Below are 17,286 nucleotides of genomic sequence, written 5' to 3'. Positions count from 1 at the left end.
TCGCTGTCCGCTGTATCGCGGCGGTCAAGGGTTGGAGGGGAGGCACCGATCGGGTGGCGGCGCCATATCGAAATATTCTCGCCAATGTCCCCCCCTCCCCCCCGGAAGGAGGGGGAGAACACTCGCGCATCCTCGAATCGAGATGTTTATGTGCTAATTTCAGAGAGCGCGAAGTACGTTTACTTTGCGATGAACGATTAAAAATCCTCGGAATATCCCCGATATGTCATTATCGGTTCCTGTCAAAATACAGCTGATCCGACGTCAACAGGCTTTTTTTCAAAGTCGACAAAGAAAAACAAAAGTCAATGGCTCGGGAGAAATCTTTCTCCGATTTTCCCTAACAGTACACATATATCTTGAAGACGTTCAGAGAACATCCTGAGGAATGTTCGAATGTTCTCTAGATATTCTCTATGATATATTTATCTTATCTTCAGAATGTCTTTCGGGTTTACGATGCTATTAGGGTTTGTAAATAACAACGAAGTAATTCGTATCGGGAAAGAGTGGGGGATGCAATCACAAACATATATCTTGAGAAGCTGTGTACTTCTACTTTTCTCGATTAAAGACAGTCACGCGAACGCTCATATATACAGAAGAGGGAATATTTCTGACTCACCATTGTTAAAGCTCGTGTCAAACTATATAATTCTCCGTATTTATGTTTCTTCGCTCCGCTATATCGCGCGTGTATACCTGTGTATAACCGTCCGGTATCACGATTGAAGTTGTTCGCGAAAGTGGTGAAGGTTACACATGAATCGATGTATCGATTATTCGTATTGTCCGCTCGATTTTGCGCGACTCGCAGCGCTATCTGTTGACGCGGCAGAAGTCGAGAACTAACTCGTTCGACGACGCAGCTGTCGGTAACGTCAACCTTCCTCTTATCGGAGCTGTCAATTTTGTAAATATAATAGAGAGGTATGTTCGCTGGAGATTATTGTTGTTCGCAAAGTTTATAACAATTTAAACGGTTCGTTATAATTTTGTCTCGACTTACAGTCGCAAATTTTCTTTTAGAAAAACAAATATTTATTCATTATTTATGGGAGAGCTATATATAAATATCTCACGAAGAGATGACAGATTAATATAGGAGGTTTTACAATTGAATATTTATTATGTTTTTTTAGATCCGTAAGTATAACTTGACGATTAATAATTATAGACGATTATTAATAATTATCATAGAGTGTGTATTATTACACGAGTAATGTTTCATAATATGTAATAATCGTCCTTACTTTTTTCTTCGAGAAATAGACGCGCGCATTTAAATTCGCAGAAATTGTGCAATTATACGTATTTCAACTCTGACACAGACATCTTTTTTTGTAAGATTGCACACAGATAAAATCATAATTGACTGTTGTGTTTTATAACATGCATAATAATGTTCTTTTTTTAAATATTTGAATATCGATCTATATATAATCGCGTCTCTCTCTGTAAAATTTATTACATAGATAGAGATACTTCGCGTTCGGGATGATTCTACGCTCGCAGTTAGACATTAATTTATTTTATCGCGATAATTAAGCAGCCGATAGCCAAATTTAATTGCGTTCGTTTATTTCTCTTATCGATGAAAGCCTACGCTCGAGGATATTTTGCTGATTCGCCGAAAGATGAGCGAGAAAAATAAACATTCGCGATGTCCGATTGCGTAACAATAGTCAAGTACAAATTCCCTGTGATTGGCAAAAAAAAAGCTTACCTTGTTTAACCTTAAGCAATCGCGCATATATACATACGTGTCGGTTGAATGAGCGTATTGTGTCAATATAATATAAAAATGTCATAATTCTTTCTCTTTTTTCAAAGTGCGGCGTTTATACGTTCACACACATCAAAGTCTATCCAGTGCGACACGATCATCGGCATCAAGAAGACGACGGAAAAGCGTCTCTCCAGAAGGTCGGAACGTGTTTTCCGGAAATACGAAGTGAGCAAAGATATATGTATGAAAAATTAATTTTTTGCTTATTTTAATATTTTAATTATAATAATTATATATAATTATAATTGATTTTTAAATTTCTCTCCGCTGCACTTTTGTACAGTTTAAATAATATCTTTCTTTACTTGTCTAATTAGGACACTGATAATTAAAGGCACAACAATAGGAACATATAAAGGATGTCCATACCGATTTAATCGATCAGGATATACAACTTTAAATTGACACATATCAGCTGATATATACTGTCGCTGCGACTTGATTGATTTTTTTAAAGAAGATGAGTTGCAGCAGCAAAAATTGAATTCAATACAGAATTTGCAATTTATCAGACTTGTCGGGGAGATAATCCCTTGAATAATAAATCGCCTCTTATTACGTAAGTATTCGATAAAGTTGTCGAATTAGAGTACGCCGCATTAATCGTCGATATACGAAATTATTTCGCTCTTCTTCTTATTGTTCGTGATTCACAGATACGTGTATATGCATGTGTGTGTTAACAAGAAATAGTTATTAAATTGCAAATCGTCTACATCCGCTTCTGCGACGTCAAAGTAACGAACTATCTTCTGCGTCATTGCGATAGACACGATGGCACAAAGCGCGATATTTATAACAATAATCTTTCTCTATAAAATCCTAGATAAAGTATACATTGCGATATTATCGTATTCTTTATAAAAAATAAATATCTTTTTCTTTTAACAAAAGTTCTGGAAATTAATATATCGTTTTTTCGAGATATCTTATATTTTTTAATTTGCTAATAATATTACTGGTGCATTTGCTGTTTCTTAATCTTTCTCTTATTGTAAATGATTTTTCATGAAAAAAGATGTGTTTACAATTAAATTTAGTGTTTCACATATTTATAATAAATCAATACTTGGAGAAATTTTATTTGAGTTAATATAAAAATAGGATGCTTTCTATTATTCATAACCTTGACCTTTTTTTTATTATATATTCTCATTCAATATTATAAAGTAAATGAAGAATATTAGTATGCTTATGATTTTAATAGTGTCGTGAAAAAATATGATTAAAAAATAAAATATCTCGAAAATAATGCATTTCTTAAAATTTTGGAAAACAATATTTTTTATTATTCTGCATCTTATCTATATGATAAAATTTATAAAGATAATACATGCAATATTTTAAATAAATTATGAGCGCACTAATTATTATAATGATGAAATATATATGCGTGTATTTTATCGCACAATATAACAGATATTCAGATTTTGCGACGACAAAGTCACACAGTATAAATATAGCCAAGATTTTCAGTGAAACACTCGCGCAAATCTCCGTTCTTTAAACACATTTTTCGCAATTTGCGAAAATGATTTCGCAGAAGAAATCTTCGTTAAATTCCCGCGCGTCGCGCCGCATACCGTGACGTTTCGCCTATCGCATCTCTCTCTCACTCTCGCGACAAACGTCAGCGCGGAGATCCGTCAAGTACGCGAATCGGAGTAGACGATTTGCCAGTTTAATCGTTTCAACGTCATCGCGCGTAATTCGCGATCCTTTTTAAAATAGACTCATTATTATTCGATATGCATAGCCGCGGCGTGCGATGATCCCGCGGCCGCGGGCGTTCGCCGATCAATGTCATCGCACGCGTGTCACCGCCGATCTGTCATCGGGCCGAAAATGCGAGTGGGCGTAAAATCGCCGGCGGGTCCCCCCGACGACGTCGTATACGCCGCGCTGCCCAACTAACCTAACATCTGATCTGATGCGATGGTGACCGTGGTCGGACGGGACGACGGATGCGCTGGTTAGATATCGCGTATCGCCGCACGTCGTACAGCGAGATCATCTGTCATCTGTCATCTGTCATGCGTCGGGACGCCCGTGTGACGCCGCTCGAGGACGACGACGACGTGGATCAGATTCGACGCGATCGCTGACCGATCCTCGCGAGAGACCGTCTCTCCTCTCCGCTGATCGCTGCGCTTTTATAGGTTATCTCTCTGGATCTCCAGTTGACACGTACTGACGATACTGTCACGTACGTATACGCGTACGTATATGCACGCGCGACTTATTCCGAGTAAAGTGTTGCGAAATACCGCGCGTGAAACTACGTGAATTCTCTTCTCCACGGCATATCACAGCTCGCACAATCTTCGTCATGTGTCTCGGGAAGGTCGGGTCGTTCGAGCCCTTCCTGTCGACGGCTACCTTCTGTCTCGGTTTCGAACAGGTAACGGAGTCCCTTGCTCCGAATCACATTGCTTTCATCTTTTCATCTGCGAAAGAAAACGTTCGATATCGTTATTCCTTGATTGCAGTTTAAACTTTGAGACTGAATATAATAATAGTGCACTATGTGTGTCATGTAATAAAGTATCGTATATTATGTATCCATCATTCTTGTTATTATAATAGTAATAGTGCACTTATGTAAATGTTTCATTATCTCTTACATTGGTATTAAATATTTATACGTTATTCATGTTTTAAATATATTCTTCAGACTTGTGGTGGATTTACAATTTATTGGTGTCACTGTTTTTTTCTTAGTCCTGCAAATAAATTTCTTTGATAAACATACAGACAATGTGATTAATACGTGAAACTTTTTTTTTTCTGTTACAGCAATACAAAAGAGCAAATGTGATTACATTTTGGAGGAATTTTTGAATCACATAAATAACTGTTGCAATGTGCTTGTGACTAAATATAGATCTTTTACATTGGTAAAATAATGCTTAGAATCGTCATATATCTTTGTATAACTTGACTGTAAATTTCCAAAATGCAAGCCAAGAAACGCTACCTATTATTATTTGTAACATGCGCGTTTCTTGGTTACTGTTACTTTGGTGGATATCGTTTGAAAAGTGAAAAATGGACAGGCAGATCTCAGTTGCCTTACGAGCGATTGCCTTCATATTTAAGTCTAAATGAAGAGTTCTATGACAAAGATTTAAAGACATCCAGTGGAACTTTAGCTATGTCTCAACGTGCAAGGCATTGTCGCATGGAAACCTGCTTTGACTTTACCAGATGCAAGCAAGGTTTCACCGTATATGTGTATCCAGTTGAAGAAGTGATAAGTCCGTTATACCAAAAAATATTAAACGTTATCACAGAGTCGAGATATTACACATCAGATCCAGCACGAGCATGTATATTTGTCTTAGCTCTGGATACATTAGATAGAGATCCTTTATCCACTGAATTTGTACACAACCTTCCCTCTAAACTGTTGCATCTGCCATATTGGAATAACGGAAGAAATCATCTGATATTTAACTTATACTCTGGTACATGGCCCGATTATGTGGAGGAATCGCTGGCCTTTGATGTGGGTTATGCGATGCTGGCTAAGGCTAGTATGTCCATCTTTAGACATAGATCAGACTTTGATGTGTCGATACCTCTGTTTGGCAAACAACATCCAGAACGTGGTGGAGAATCTGGCCAAGCGTTAGAAAATAATTTTCCCAATAATAAAAAATACGTGGCAGCCTTTAAGGGGAAACGATACGTACACGGTATTGGATCTGAGACAAGAAATGCTCTCTATCATTTACATAATGGCAAAGATTTGGTATTTGTCACAACTTGTCGTCATGGAAAAGCTTGGAGAGAATTGCAGGATGAACACTGTCAGCAAGATAATCAGGAATACGATACGTAAGTAACAATCTATATAAATACTAGAATTGTTTGTTGGATCGCAAATTAACATTGAGATATGTAATTATATGTTTTTTTACAGATACGACTATGAGATTTTATTAATGAATGCAACATTTTGTTTGGTTCCACGAGGACGACGATTGGGCAGCTTTCGATTTCTAGAAGCTTTGCGTTCAGGATGTATTCCAGTTATCTTAAGTAATGGTTGGGCTCTTCCTTTTCATGAGCGTATCGATTGGACTCAAGCTGCCATATTTTCCGATGAGAGATTATTACTTCAAGTAAATTGACATCCAAAAATGCATTCGAGCATATTTCGGAATACAATTTTATTTTATTTTGAAAACAGTATAATAAAATTCGTTAAAATTATAGATTCCAGATATAGTACGATCCGTGTCCAATGTACAAATTCTTAAATTGCGGCAGCAAACGCAATTCTTATGGGAGAGATATTTTTCATCTATCGAGAAAATTGTATTCACCGCATTTGAGGTATCTAATTGTTTGTTCTTATTGTAATTTATTAGGGTCTCATTTCCGACCTTTATGTTAATTATAATTATCAATTTAGAATATTCGCGAGCGTTTACCATGGGAAGGAGCACGAGAAAGAATTGTTTGGAACACCAGTCCTGGAGCATTGGTGATTTTGCCGCAATTTGCCGATAGCCAACAAGAACTTCCCTTTTCAAACAGTAACCCTGGTAACACTTTCACTGCCATAATTTATTCGCAATTGGGATCCACCGCAGTTCTTTATCGCCTACTTCGAAGTCTCGCAAAAAGCAAGTACCTAGATAAGGTAAGTCTTAATTAATATCTTTCTTGCTATATTTTCTTTCGTGTAATATCGTTTTATTATCTTATATGGCATATTATTTTATTTCAGATTATACTTATGTGGAATTCGGACATTCCGGTGCCAAGAAAACGTTGGCAAGGTATTAAAGTGTCAATCCACATTGTCGCGGTTGACGGTATATCTCAACGTTTTTATCCTCATCCGTTAATCAAAACTAGTGCCATATTGTCGCTTGATGAAGACGCTACTTTAAATACCGACGAGATTGACTTCGCTTTTACGGTGTGGCGATCGTTTCCTGATCGAATAGTAGGATATCCAGCGAGATCTCATTATTGGGATGACTCAAAGGTATATATCATGTCCGCGTTATTTTGCTCTAATTTGCATTATTTTTTTCTAATTGAATTTACTTTCATTTTATATTCGAAGCGTTCCTGGGGTTACACTAGTAAATGGACAAACGACTATAGTATCATACTTACTGGTGCTGCTTTCTATCATCGCTACTATAATACTTTGTATACCGAGTTATTGAGCTCGACCCTTCATAAGACCGTGGAGCAATCGCAGAATTGCGAGGATATACTTATGAATTTCCTAGTGAGTCACGTTACACGAAGACCGCCCATCAAAGTGACGCAGCGCAAATTGTACAAGGACACTGCGGTAGCTGGCATCAGGTAGGTATTACTTATCGTTACGGCCATGTGTGTCATTATCGTTATTTCTAATACACATTGCCGCTTTGATTTTAGGTCCCCGTGGAACGATCCGGATCATTTCATACAACGGCAAACATGTATGAATACATTTGTCGCTGTCTTCGGCTATATGCCCCTGTTGCGATCTAACATGCGACTGGATCCTGTTCTGTTCAAAGATTCCGTGAGTAATCTTCGCAAAAAATATAGGCAAATTGAATTAGTTAGTAACTAACTAGGATTGTACACACTGTGCTCGATTTTTTGCGCGCATTTTACATTTAATTTTACATGCGCGCCTGACGCAAAATCTGTGTTACGCGATACGAGATATTAGATCTGTTTCTTTTAACTCACTTATCGTTTGGTGTAATTGAATCAGAAAATTTATATTGAGGATTTAAAAGAGGGAGAGAGAGAGAGACTGGAGAAAGAATTACAGTTGAAAAAAGCAGATCTATTGTCCTCGCCATGCGAACATGCGAGTGTAAAATGTATGGGGAACATTTATTGCGCGTTTGCGATCTACGCTACATTATCAATGTCGGGCAGTAAATCAAAGTCCGTTATCCAGCAAGGACACACACGCAGTGGGAGTTTTCTAGGAAGAAAACATAGATAGACTATGTGATGCAATTGATTATCGGATAGAGAATTTTTCAAGTTTCGCAAATTGTAATTGTTCCCTTTGATAACCATTGAATCCTGTTGAAATATTATGTTTATGTATTTCTTTCCGGAAAGCTCTCAATGATATCTTGCGATTTATTTGTGAGTACTTTTGTACAAATTGTAGAACAAATTGTAGAATTATAACGATGCAGTTTCTATTTGACGACATCTCGCATAGCTATTATCTGCTGCGAGGCAGCATTTAATTGATGTACATACAAATCGTTTTATAGTTAATAATAAGAAAAAAAAGTTATTTAAGAAACACTTGAACTTTTCACACATTGATCATTAAAATAATTATATGATAGAATCATTTAAATAAAATAAAAACAAAAATCAAATTTTTCTGATATTCGTTTTCGTACAATGATCTTTGATTATTTTGTTAATGTTTGTGAAATACAAGAGGTAAACAGATATCATTTGTATGTATAATGACATTTTTAATCATGGAGATTTGCATATGTTTTTCTATCTGAATAAATGTATTTTGTGTGATTCTTCTTAGATTTGAAAAAATGTAAGAAATCGGAAAAGTCTAGAATAGACTTTGTTAAGTGCTTTTGGTAGTGGTGACATGAAAGTCAATATTTGTATCATGGGAAGATGTGAAGAAAGAAGCAAGATTTGTTTATATTTAAAACAATTGTAAAGATATTATAATTTAATGAGATTATGTATATAATCTCATTAAATTCTATAGATATATATATATACTATATCTCGATATATCAATTTTTCTTGATATCAAGTAATTTTGATGTTGTATGATTTATAGGATCGCATTACTAATCCCTTTTTTTCTTCTCTCTTTTCGAGAGGAATTCTTATAGTTCGTATATTTGAACTTAATTATAAGCACTTTGTATCCAACAAAGAGATTATGTCAATTTATTCAACTTATGCACAATATTTAAGTCATATTGTCGCATATGTTGTATTGTTTACTTTGTGATCGCATTTTGCTGATTGCACTGATTTACGAGTGCATTTGAAATTCTACAGTTTAGCATACCTATTCGAATACTGCCGAGTTCTCAGGAACACGTTTGAAAAAGAAGGAAAATTTCTCTGTCAAGGCGTCACAACAATATCTAGTCGTTTACACCGATATACGCTGTTACACGTTGGGAGAAATAATATGTAATCCCTCAGAAGAAATATAACATGGCATCTATATTCATCTATCTGTTTCGAAGACCGAAGCTATCTGTATGTGATATGTTTTTAATTATTGTGTGCTTCATAATCGAGAAGTATATTAAAGAAGGTTTATATAATTTTTATAAAAATGTGAGAATATAATTGTAAGATTCTTATAAGAATTATAATTATATAATTACAAAAATTTTAATTATTCTTATACTTACAAGAAATATATTATTATATTATAATTATGATTATATATAAGTATACTTATGTATACTTCTGTATATATAATTATTATATAATTAAATAATTCTTATATATTTTATAATATATTTCTGCGATTTTTTATGAGGCATATGCGTTGCAATCAAAAGCGATCGCAAATTAATTAAAATCTATATTATATTTATACTATTGTATTTCATTAATTTTAACAATTGATTTATTTTACGATCGTATTTGATTTGTATCGATTGATAAATGTTTGTAAATTAGTATCTAGATGTATATAGAACTCTTGATATAATAATTGTTTGATTCCTCGACGAACAATCGTATATAAATATATTTAAATTATCATTGGACTGGTTTGAAGACGAGCATAATGTCTGTACAAAAAGAAATAGTTCTATGCAATGATCGCGAATATTTTGATCCTATTTGATATGCGGCGGTGATTCTTCGATTTGTTAAACATTTTCCATATAATCGTACTGCGCAAAAATAACGTAACGTATAATAAGATAGTATTAGTCATTTTATATGGAAAAGAAATAAACTGTTTTGTACAAAAAAAGATGCTGTGTTCGAAGATAATAATAATTATTATAGTCACTTAATTTTTTTAATACTACATGTAAATCCCATGTGATGATAAAATGATAAAAAAATTAAGATGACAAATAAAAACATTAATTATTAATACCTTTAATAATAATAAATTATTTCGAAGATTGACACAAGTAATGATAAATTAACATTACTATTTTATGGAGATTAATAGAACAAAAAAGTATAATAATTATAAATATACAAATTAATCTTAAATGAACAAAATTAATGTCTATTTATTAGTTTATATGTTTAGTGATTGTCTTAATTTAAAAAAAAATGATAAATATCAATCTTTTAGAACGTCAAATTTTATAAAATATAAAAGAGATGTATAAGAGATATGAAAGGATTTTTTTATTAAAATATAATTAGACATTAGCGCAAGCGAGTCTCATTGAGATGAGGAGCAACCCTCTGTTGATCAAGGGAAAAATCGGAAGCGGTTTCAGGGTTAACAATGTGCGACGGAGAGGTGAAAAAAAACTCCAGGAAGGCGGATTTCGAGCGTCCAGCGTCCACCACCCGAGCAGTTCCCCACTCCGTTCCTGGTGATCGTGAACGTTCGACCGAGGTAGTGGGCGATACGCGGTGGTGGTGCGGCACCAAGACTCCCTTCTTTGTTGCCGCGCTCGGCTAGAAAGGTGACTATGCCAAGAAGACAGGAGAGGTATCGAGCACGCCTGTGGTATACCCGCAGTCACCTTTCTCTCCTCGTGACCGTAGCATATGCTCTGCGAACGTTCATGGCGCATTCGCGGCTCCTTTAATAACGGCGCTGCACTGCGGCTTTCGTAGGCGCATCGCGTTTTGCAAAAAAAAGAAGAAGAAAAAAAAAGAAAAATAGATTCGCAAAGTGCGAGAGCCGATCCCCGAATTCGAGCGCGGACCGAGTTTGAATTTCGCGCCGAAAGAAAAAGCGCGCCAATTCAGTTCGTTCCGGAGTGCAGAAGTGTGGAGTCGCGCGGACGAAGAGGAGAGAGTAACATCGCCCGCTCGTCATCCTACGGGAATCAGCGTCCCGATTGTGAATTCCTTCGTCAGCGGCCATCCGTCAACCAGGAGGGAAGATGATAATCGTGAGCAGCGTGTTGCTGATTCTAGCGGTCGTGTCGAGAGTCGGTGAGTCGGCTTCTTTTGCAATTTCAATTCGCACTTCTTCGTCGCCTTTTCGGCGCCGACAAAGAGGGTGGCAAAGTGCGTGCAACTTTGTCCTAATTAATACAATCTACATTCGAGTCCTACATAATATCTTTTGAACGTCTTCAGGATATATAGTATGTGCTGTAGGGTTATTAATATTTAATATACATATTGAATATTAATAATATATATTCTACGCCAAAAAAAACGTTAATAACCTGTTGAAAATTATGCCAGCATTCAAAGACCTGACATAGAATCGCATTGATATATATTTTATTTGATGAAATAAATCCATAGAAATAATAAATTCGTGAATTTGGTGCGCGATTGTTTTATATCGCGTAATTATAATTAACGCTAATCGCGAACATCGCAAGTAGACGAGAGGGTCGAGGGGGTTAGGGGTAGAAAAAAATGGCGCACTCTCGCGACGCTGTTGGGTCGATCGATCGACTTATTGATCGATTGATCTCGACTCGAAGACACGTTCGCGCGGCGCGCGAGAGACCTAGCGAGGTCGCTGGAGTCGCGCATGCGCGGTGGTTCGCGCGCGCATTAAGCCGCGAAAATGTCAGTTTACGTAATGCACGCGCCGTTGGATAACTGGCACACACGCGGAAATCAAGCTAATGCGCCCGTCGATCCCCCGGGGTGCGCCCGAGGGTAGCGGCGTTCGTCGCGTTGAAAAATTCCCTTCTCGGTGTCTCTCGACGACGGGAATGTCCTGCATGGGCGATCAAGCGTTGCGCACTGCATGAGAATGCACGGGTAAGTTTTGAAACTTAAGCACGCTCTCTCGTGCGCGTCTAATTCTTTCGATGCCCGAGACTCGCTCCAATAATAATATATAACTGATAGACATCGCGCGGTTTCATTATATTTGACAGTAAATATTTGCGGAATATCTTTCCGTAGAAAATCGAAGCATTAAACGCGCGCGAAGGAATTATCGAGTATTCGTTTAAGTAGGGTATATCATTTAATAACTTTCGATTCGAATGTATCGGGGCACTGTACTGCGTGCTGGAATGCGCGAATGCATTTGCAATTATATAATTTTGTTATCTAAAATGAGTGTAAGGTAAGAATTTCTATATATGTGAGATATTAAGAAATTGCAAGCACTGACTCGAATGAAGTATTAATTGGGATAGTAAAAATGCACGCAAATATATTTTTCACAAATCCAAGAGCAAATGATTTTCTTAAAGTTTGCTTTAAAAATTATTTTAATTATTGATACACGAAGATATTCGTACACAGAGAGAATTTTCTCTTAGAATTTGCTCTGAAAAGCATGGTAATATCGTGGGACAATATGATATTGGAAGAATTTTTTATAAGAGTTTCTCTAATTAATATTTATCACAATAAAAAATATTTATATGCACATAGTAAATTTTACTATGTACATATTAATCGAACATATTTTATTGTGGTATAGATATTAATATATTTTATTGTGGTAAATATTATTTTATAAGAGAAATTCTTATAATTTCTTTCAATATTATTGTTCCACGATTATCATAATTTTCAGGGTAAATTTTAAGAAAAAAATCTGTGCAATATTACGGAAAAAAATTATCTACTTTTAGCTAAATTTAGCTGTTTCTATATTACACATGAAATTTAATTATCATGCCTAAATTTTAGCTATAATAGCTAATATTTTTTAGCTACAGAATTCTTCGTTAAACTATAGCTAAAAATATTACTTATTATTGCTAAAATTTAAGCATGATAACTAAATTTCAGATTGTAATATGGACAGCTAAAATTTAGCTATGGTAGTTAATTTTTTTCCATGATAGGTATATGAAACGCTAATTCAACAATTTGCAATTGATTTGATTTTTATATGCAAAATCCTTTCTTAAATATTTTGAAGACATTGTCTGAGAGAATAATGCAATATTTTCGAATGTTGTGTAAAAATATTTTTGAAATATTATGTCAAATATTTTCTGAATTTGTTAATTTAAAGTTTCTATTCAGAACAACATAGAAAAAAATTAATTAACGTTACGTCTCATTGAATAAACATTGCGTTAATGTGTCTTTTTACTTGCCGGATATCTGTCAGACGGTATATAAGAATGAACGTATCGTTATGACTATCTGGCCGTCGATCTGCGATAATGAGATTTAAGACATCTCGAGTGAAGAATCTAAGCAATTAAATCTGTACACACAATGCATAGTTAAACCGCGAAGTATATTTCTTCCCAACGCGACACGCGGCAATGATTTAACGTTTCTAAATGCAGGAATCTCCCGCGGGTCGTGTCCTCTCTTCTGCTTGAGAAGGAGAAGAGAACTTTTGCAATCCGACTGCGCGGTATAGGTCGGTTTCGCATGCGAAACGACCGATTTGCGAAACTTTACCGCGACGTTGACCGAGCTTGGATAGAATCGGCCAGAGCAAATGTATTTCATCGAGAAATTTTGCGAATCTATCGCGAATCGTATTCGATCTCCCCGGGGAGTTTTGCATCAGCTGCCGCGAATTAAAATTATTTCGACGAAATCGATTCATCTATCAAGAAATCGACATTGAGAGACTTCCAGTTATAAGATTAATAATTGCAAAATTATTAAATAATATATATTTAATTAATTTAATAGAAGCTTCAATTGATAGATGAATTTATATAAAAAAGTTATTAATAAAATAAAAGATTTTTCCTCATGTATATTAATCTTTATCTTGATAAAAACGATGTAAATTTTTATAATTTTTTTTCGATAAATAATTTTATTTCGTCGAAATAATTTTTTAGTCTGTCGAAGCAGTAGAATATCTCGCAAACGGAGGATTCCAAAATACAAATCTCCGTATAGATTCGTAAAATTTTTTCGTGAATTATATTTGTCGACGCGCTCAGAAATTCCCCGCATTCTCATTCGTTCTATTTATAATCAGAGATTTCCATACAAATTACACCGATTCGATTTCGTCGACGGATGTAATATCGTTCCGATATAATTTCGCGCAGACTCGCTTCTCGAATCGACGAAAGTAACCGGATTTTTTGCGTAACCAATGAGAATAACTTCGCGATCGAAGACCTCGATAGGTTATAGGATTCATCGCGAAAGGATGAATATGATTTCGTATATACGGTCGCCACGCCGCGGATTCGAACAAAGGAGAATGTTAACGGTATTGTGCTACATTATTTCGGTAACACGGTGGATAACGGGGCTTGGCGTGGAAATGATCCGCTTGCGAAATTCGCCAGAGGTGCTCGGTTGCACCTCTGCGCAGGCAGCATTCAGCAGCCGGCGGAGACGCAATCAGAAATCTGTTCCCATCGGTTAACAAGCCGGCAGAACGTAAAGAACGTCTTTCGTCTCGCAAGATGCGCGCGTATCCGCCGTCGAGATGAGATAATAAAGAAAGGAGAAATTGCTGATCGCGCGCGATCCGCGCATCCTCGGATGTGCAACGGCACATGACTGAAGATCTATGTGCGCGCGCCCAAGTTTTCTAAATCTCTTCTAAATCGTCTAGGGAAAAAAAATTAGCTAAATTTTAGGTGTCCGTATATTACACATAAAATTGAATTATCATGCCTAAATTTTAGCTATGACAGCTAATATTTTTTAGCTATAACATTCTCCGTTAAACTGTGGCTAAAAAATATTAGTTACCATAGCTAAAATTTAGGCATGATAAATTTAATTTTGTAATATATGGACAGCTAAAATTTAGCTATGGTATAGCTAATTCTTTTTTTCCGTGTCGGACACGCGGGATTAATACGATGACTATATTTTCTCAGAGAAAATAAAGGACAAATTTGAAGAGTTTGTTTCAACAAATCTGTAGATTTGGAAACATGTTTGCGAGCAAAGTGGAGATTGGCGAGCGAAAAAAAATAATTCTGACTATTAAAAGTTTACGTAATCTTACATAGTTTGAAACAAATCCTTAGTTTCTCCCAGATAAGACGTTCCATTGTTTTCGCACTAATTCATGTTAATACTATGACATGAGATATTAAAACGCTAAATAAAATGTAAAGGACAAAATTGAGTTTTGAAAAAATGAATAAATCTAAAGAACAACTATTTGAAATAAAGAATTATTTTCTAAAATAAGGGACAGATGGTCACCGTATTAATGACCGATAGACGAGGGTCTTTTCTTCTTGCATAAAGAATTAGGACTAATACATTATACGCACATGTTCATGGGCATCTGTAGGGGAGAGAGCAAGAACTTACCCCTCTTGGAATCAGTAAAAAAATTAAGCATTTACTCTCTTTTTGAATAGACACTTGAATTTATTTGCACATTTAACATATAAAAAAATAAAAATAACAAAAAATTAAATTTTTAAAAATTAAGAAAAAAACAAAAATAAAAAAAATTAATTATGTTCCCACCTGGAAAATAATTCTGCGAACGTCTATGCATATGTTGCACCGATGAAAATACGAGATGGAAAGAGATAACGTAAAGTGTGACGAAATGAATACGTTGGAATTCGTCCTGCTCGTTACTCTTTGGAAAGAAGGTATTTACTTTATAGAAATAGAGAGTACATATATGTATATATATATATCTCCGGTCACGTGCTAACAGAACGAGTTTTCAAATTAATTTGTCGATCGCGATAGTTGCAGTACGCGTACTCTTCTCATTATAAATCACCGATTAATTGAAGTGGCAGCTGAATATCGGAATTTATACTCGCAATAAGCGGAACATTACGTAATTCGTATAAATGTGAGTTATAAATGTCATCATAATGCTGACTCGATTGTATTGTCGACTGTGTTATAATGATTAATTGAGAACATAAAAATGTTTTACGAGTCAATGATTTTGTGATTGAATTACGTCCAAGACATTTCATTGCTTCTTTATTGTCCACATTATCTTATACATCTTTATTTTCAGAATTGTTAATATCCATTGATCGCGTGATTAATACGCGTGATTAAATGGATTTTACTTGAAACATTTATTTTTCTTCTTTGCTCTGCAAGTTGATGCGACATAATAAAATTTGTTTAATGATGAGTATTACTCTCTACTTTTTATATTTGACGAATATGCTGTTTATATGTATAACAAACTTGTTGATTTATTTCTCAAACTAATTTATATGTTAAAAGAAGGTATGTATATTTTTCGATATTTATTATCACGCATATTTTGATATATTTATTGTTTTTAAAATAGAATACAGATACAGAAGTTATCATAAAGTGATATAAGGTTCACGTATATATACATAAAGGAAGGATTATATAATAATTATATGACGTTTCTTTGTCGCGTTACAACCATTTCACGGATCTGATGTGGCGTGTAGGCGTTTGACAATATAACGTCGGCTCGCATCAGCAAAGTAATTTAGCAGTCGGAATGCAGACTACGCCCCATAATTTACACGTCGCTGTCGTATCTCGGCGTCAAGGGCTTCGCAGAGATTGTAATACAACCGCTTTAAAGTGGTCGCGTTATCCTTTCTAAAAGCCAAGAATTATAGCGCCACTTCAAGACGACGTGAATAAAGACATATCCCGTCCTCAAAAATTCATATAAATCCTTTTGGTTTATAAAATTACGCAAAAATTCGTGTTATTTATAATATTTTCTTAAATCATTTTTTTATTAATTCTGATCGATATTCGATTTTAATCTCTGGATTATTAATTCTCGCACCTTTGTTGAGCCTTTATAAGGTGTCCCATAGGAAATTACTAAAACTATAATCAGCTGTCATTTTTAATGCGTATAACACAATTTTTGTTTTCTCAATAACTGCATGCATTAAAAAATGACAGCTGATTAGTTTCAGCAATTTCCTATAGGACACCCTGTAAATAATTTCGCTTGCTGTATTTGACAGCGAAGAGTGCTATTGTATAAATAAAATTGATATAATTTACCATACCGCGTATCGATCAATCCAAACTGCCCACGTTCGTTGCTTACACACATATGTGCATGTATGTGCGCGCGCAATCGTAAATCATTGCTTTTTAAGTCGGTTAAATTACGATCTTTAACGCTACCCACACGCAGGGATACCCCATATTCCCGGACGATCCAGACGGAACTACGATCGCGCTAAGTAATAAAATCGATATCTTGAGGCCTATTGGATCTGTTATTCTCGTGTCTCTCTAGATAGGTACTCACGCGAATAGATTTTACGAGAGAGAAATGCGTTTGAAAAACATTTCTCTCTCTCTCTCTCTCTCTCTCTCTCTTTCTCGGCTATTATCTTTTCCCCGAGATTCCGAGAGCGCCGCTTTGCAATTATCAAGAGAATTTACCGGCGATGTATGTATGTACCCTGCATTACGAGCAGCCCTCA

At 35.4% G+C, this 17,286-nt stretch overlaps 2 protein-coding genes across 6 annotated transcripts in view; both read left to right on the top strand.

Annotated features, from left to right (window-relative positions):
• The first annotated feature begins 890 nt into the window (after window positions 1-890).
• Window positions 891-9,807, top strand: ttv (exostosin glycosyltransferase 1 ttv). 3 transcript variants are annotated; one of them, XM_029301849.2, is made up of 11 exons: window positions 891-930; window positions 1,030-1,146; window positions 1,834-1,954; window positions 2,107-2,348; window positions 4,586-5,629; window positions 5,715-5,916; window positions 6,011-6,130; window positions 6,210-6,440; window positions 6,528-6,791; window positions 6,873-7,123; window positions 7,199-9,807. In XM_029301849.2, the coding sequence occupies exons 5-11, from the start codon at window positions 4,746-4,748 to the stop codon at window positions 7,377-7,379; spliced, it is 2,133 nt and encodes a 710-aa protein (XP_029157682.1). In that variant the 5' UTR covers window positions 891-930; window positions 1,030-1,146; window positions 1,834-1,954; window positions 2,107-2,348; window positions 4,586-4,745; the 3' UTR covers window positions 7,380-9,807. The 3 variants fall into 3 exon arrangements, with proteins under 3 accessions (XP_029157682.1, XP_029157689.1, XP_029157674.1); XM_029301856.2 differs by having other exon boundaries at window positions 1,834-1,970; XM_029301841.2 differs by lacking the exons at window positions 891-930; window positions 1,030-1,146; window positions 1,834-1,954; window positions 2,107-2,348 and adding an exon at window positions 3,388-4,190.
• A 615-nt stretch (window positions 9,808-10,422) lies between these two features.
• The window catches only part of Cda5 (Chitin deacetylase-like 5), a 60,244-nt gene continuing 53,380 nt past the window's right edge, over window positions 10,423-17,286 (top strand). The window contains exon 1 of one of the 3 annotated variants that reach the window (XM_029301830.2): window positions 10,423-10,921. In XM_029301830.2, the coding sequence (XP_029157663.1) occupies window positions 10,870-10,921 (52 nt within the window). In that variant the 5' untranslated portion in view covers window positions 10,423-10,869. The remainder of the gene's footprint in view (window positions 10,922-17,286) is intronic. The other 2 variants (XM_029301823.2, XM_029301817.2) reach the window with 2 other exon arrangements.

Source organism: Nylanderia fulva, unplaced genomic scaffold, assembly GCF_048542155.1.
Source record: "Nylanderia fulva isolate GAGA-0341 unplaced genomic scaffold, ASM4854215v1 Scaffold38, whole genome shotgun sequence".
NCBI classification, from domain to species: Eukaryota; Metazoa; Arthropoda; class Insecta; order Hymenoptera; family Formicidae; genus Nylanderia; species Nylanderia fulva.
This window is presented reverse-complemented; position numbering and strand designations above follow the sequence as displayed.

Excerpts from the sequence above, each read along its gene's own strand:
- ttv (XM_029301849.2), top strand. The coding sequence starts at position 4,746 with ATGCAAGCCAAGAAACGCTACCTATTATTATTTGTAACATGCGCGTTT. Across the intron at positions 6,441-6,527 it reads AAAGCAAGTACCTAGATAAG|ATTATACTTATGTGGAATTC; the intron begins GTAAGTCTTAAT and ends ATTTTATTTCAG. Across the intron at positions 7,124-7,198 it reads ACTGCGGTAGCTGGCATCAG|GTCCCCGTGGAACGATCCGG; the intron begins GTAGGTATTACT and ends CTTTGATTTTAG.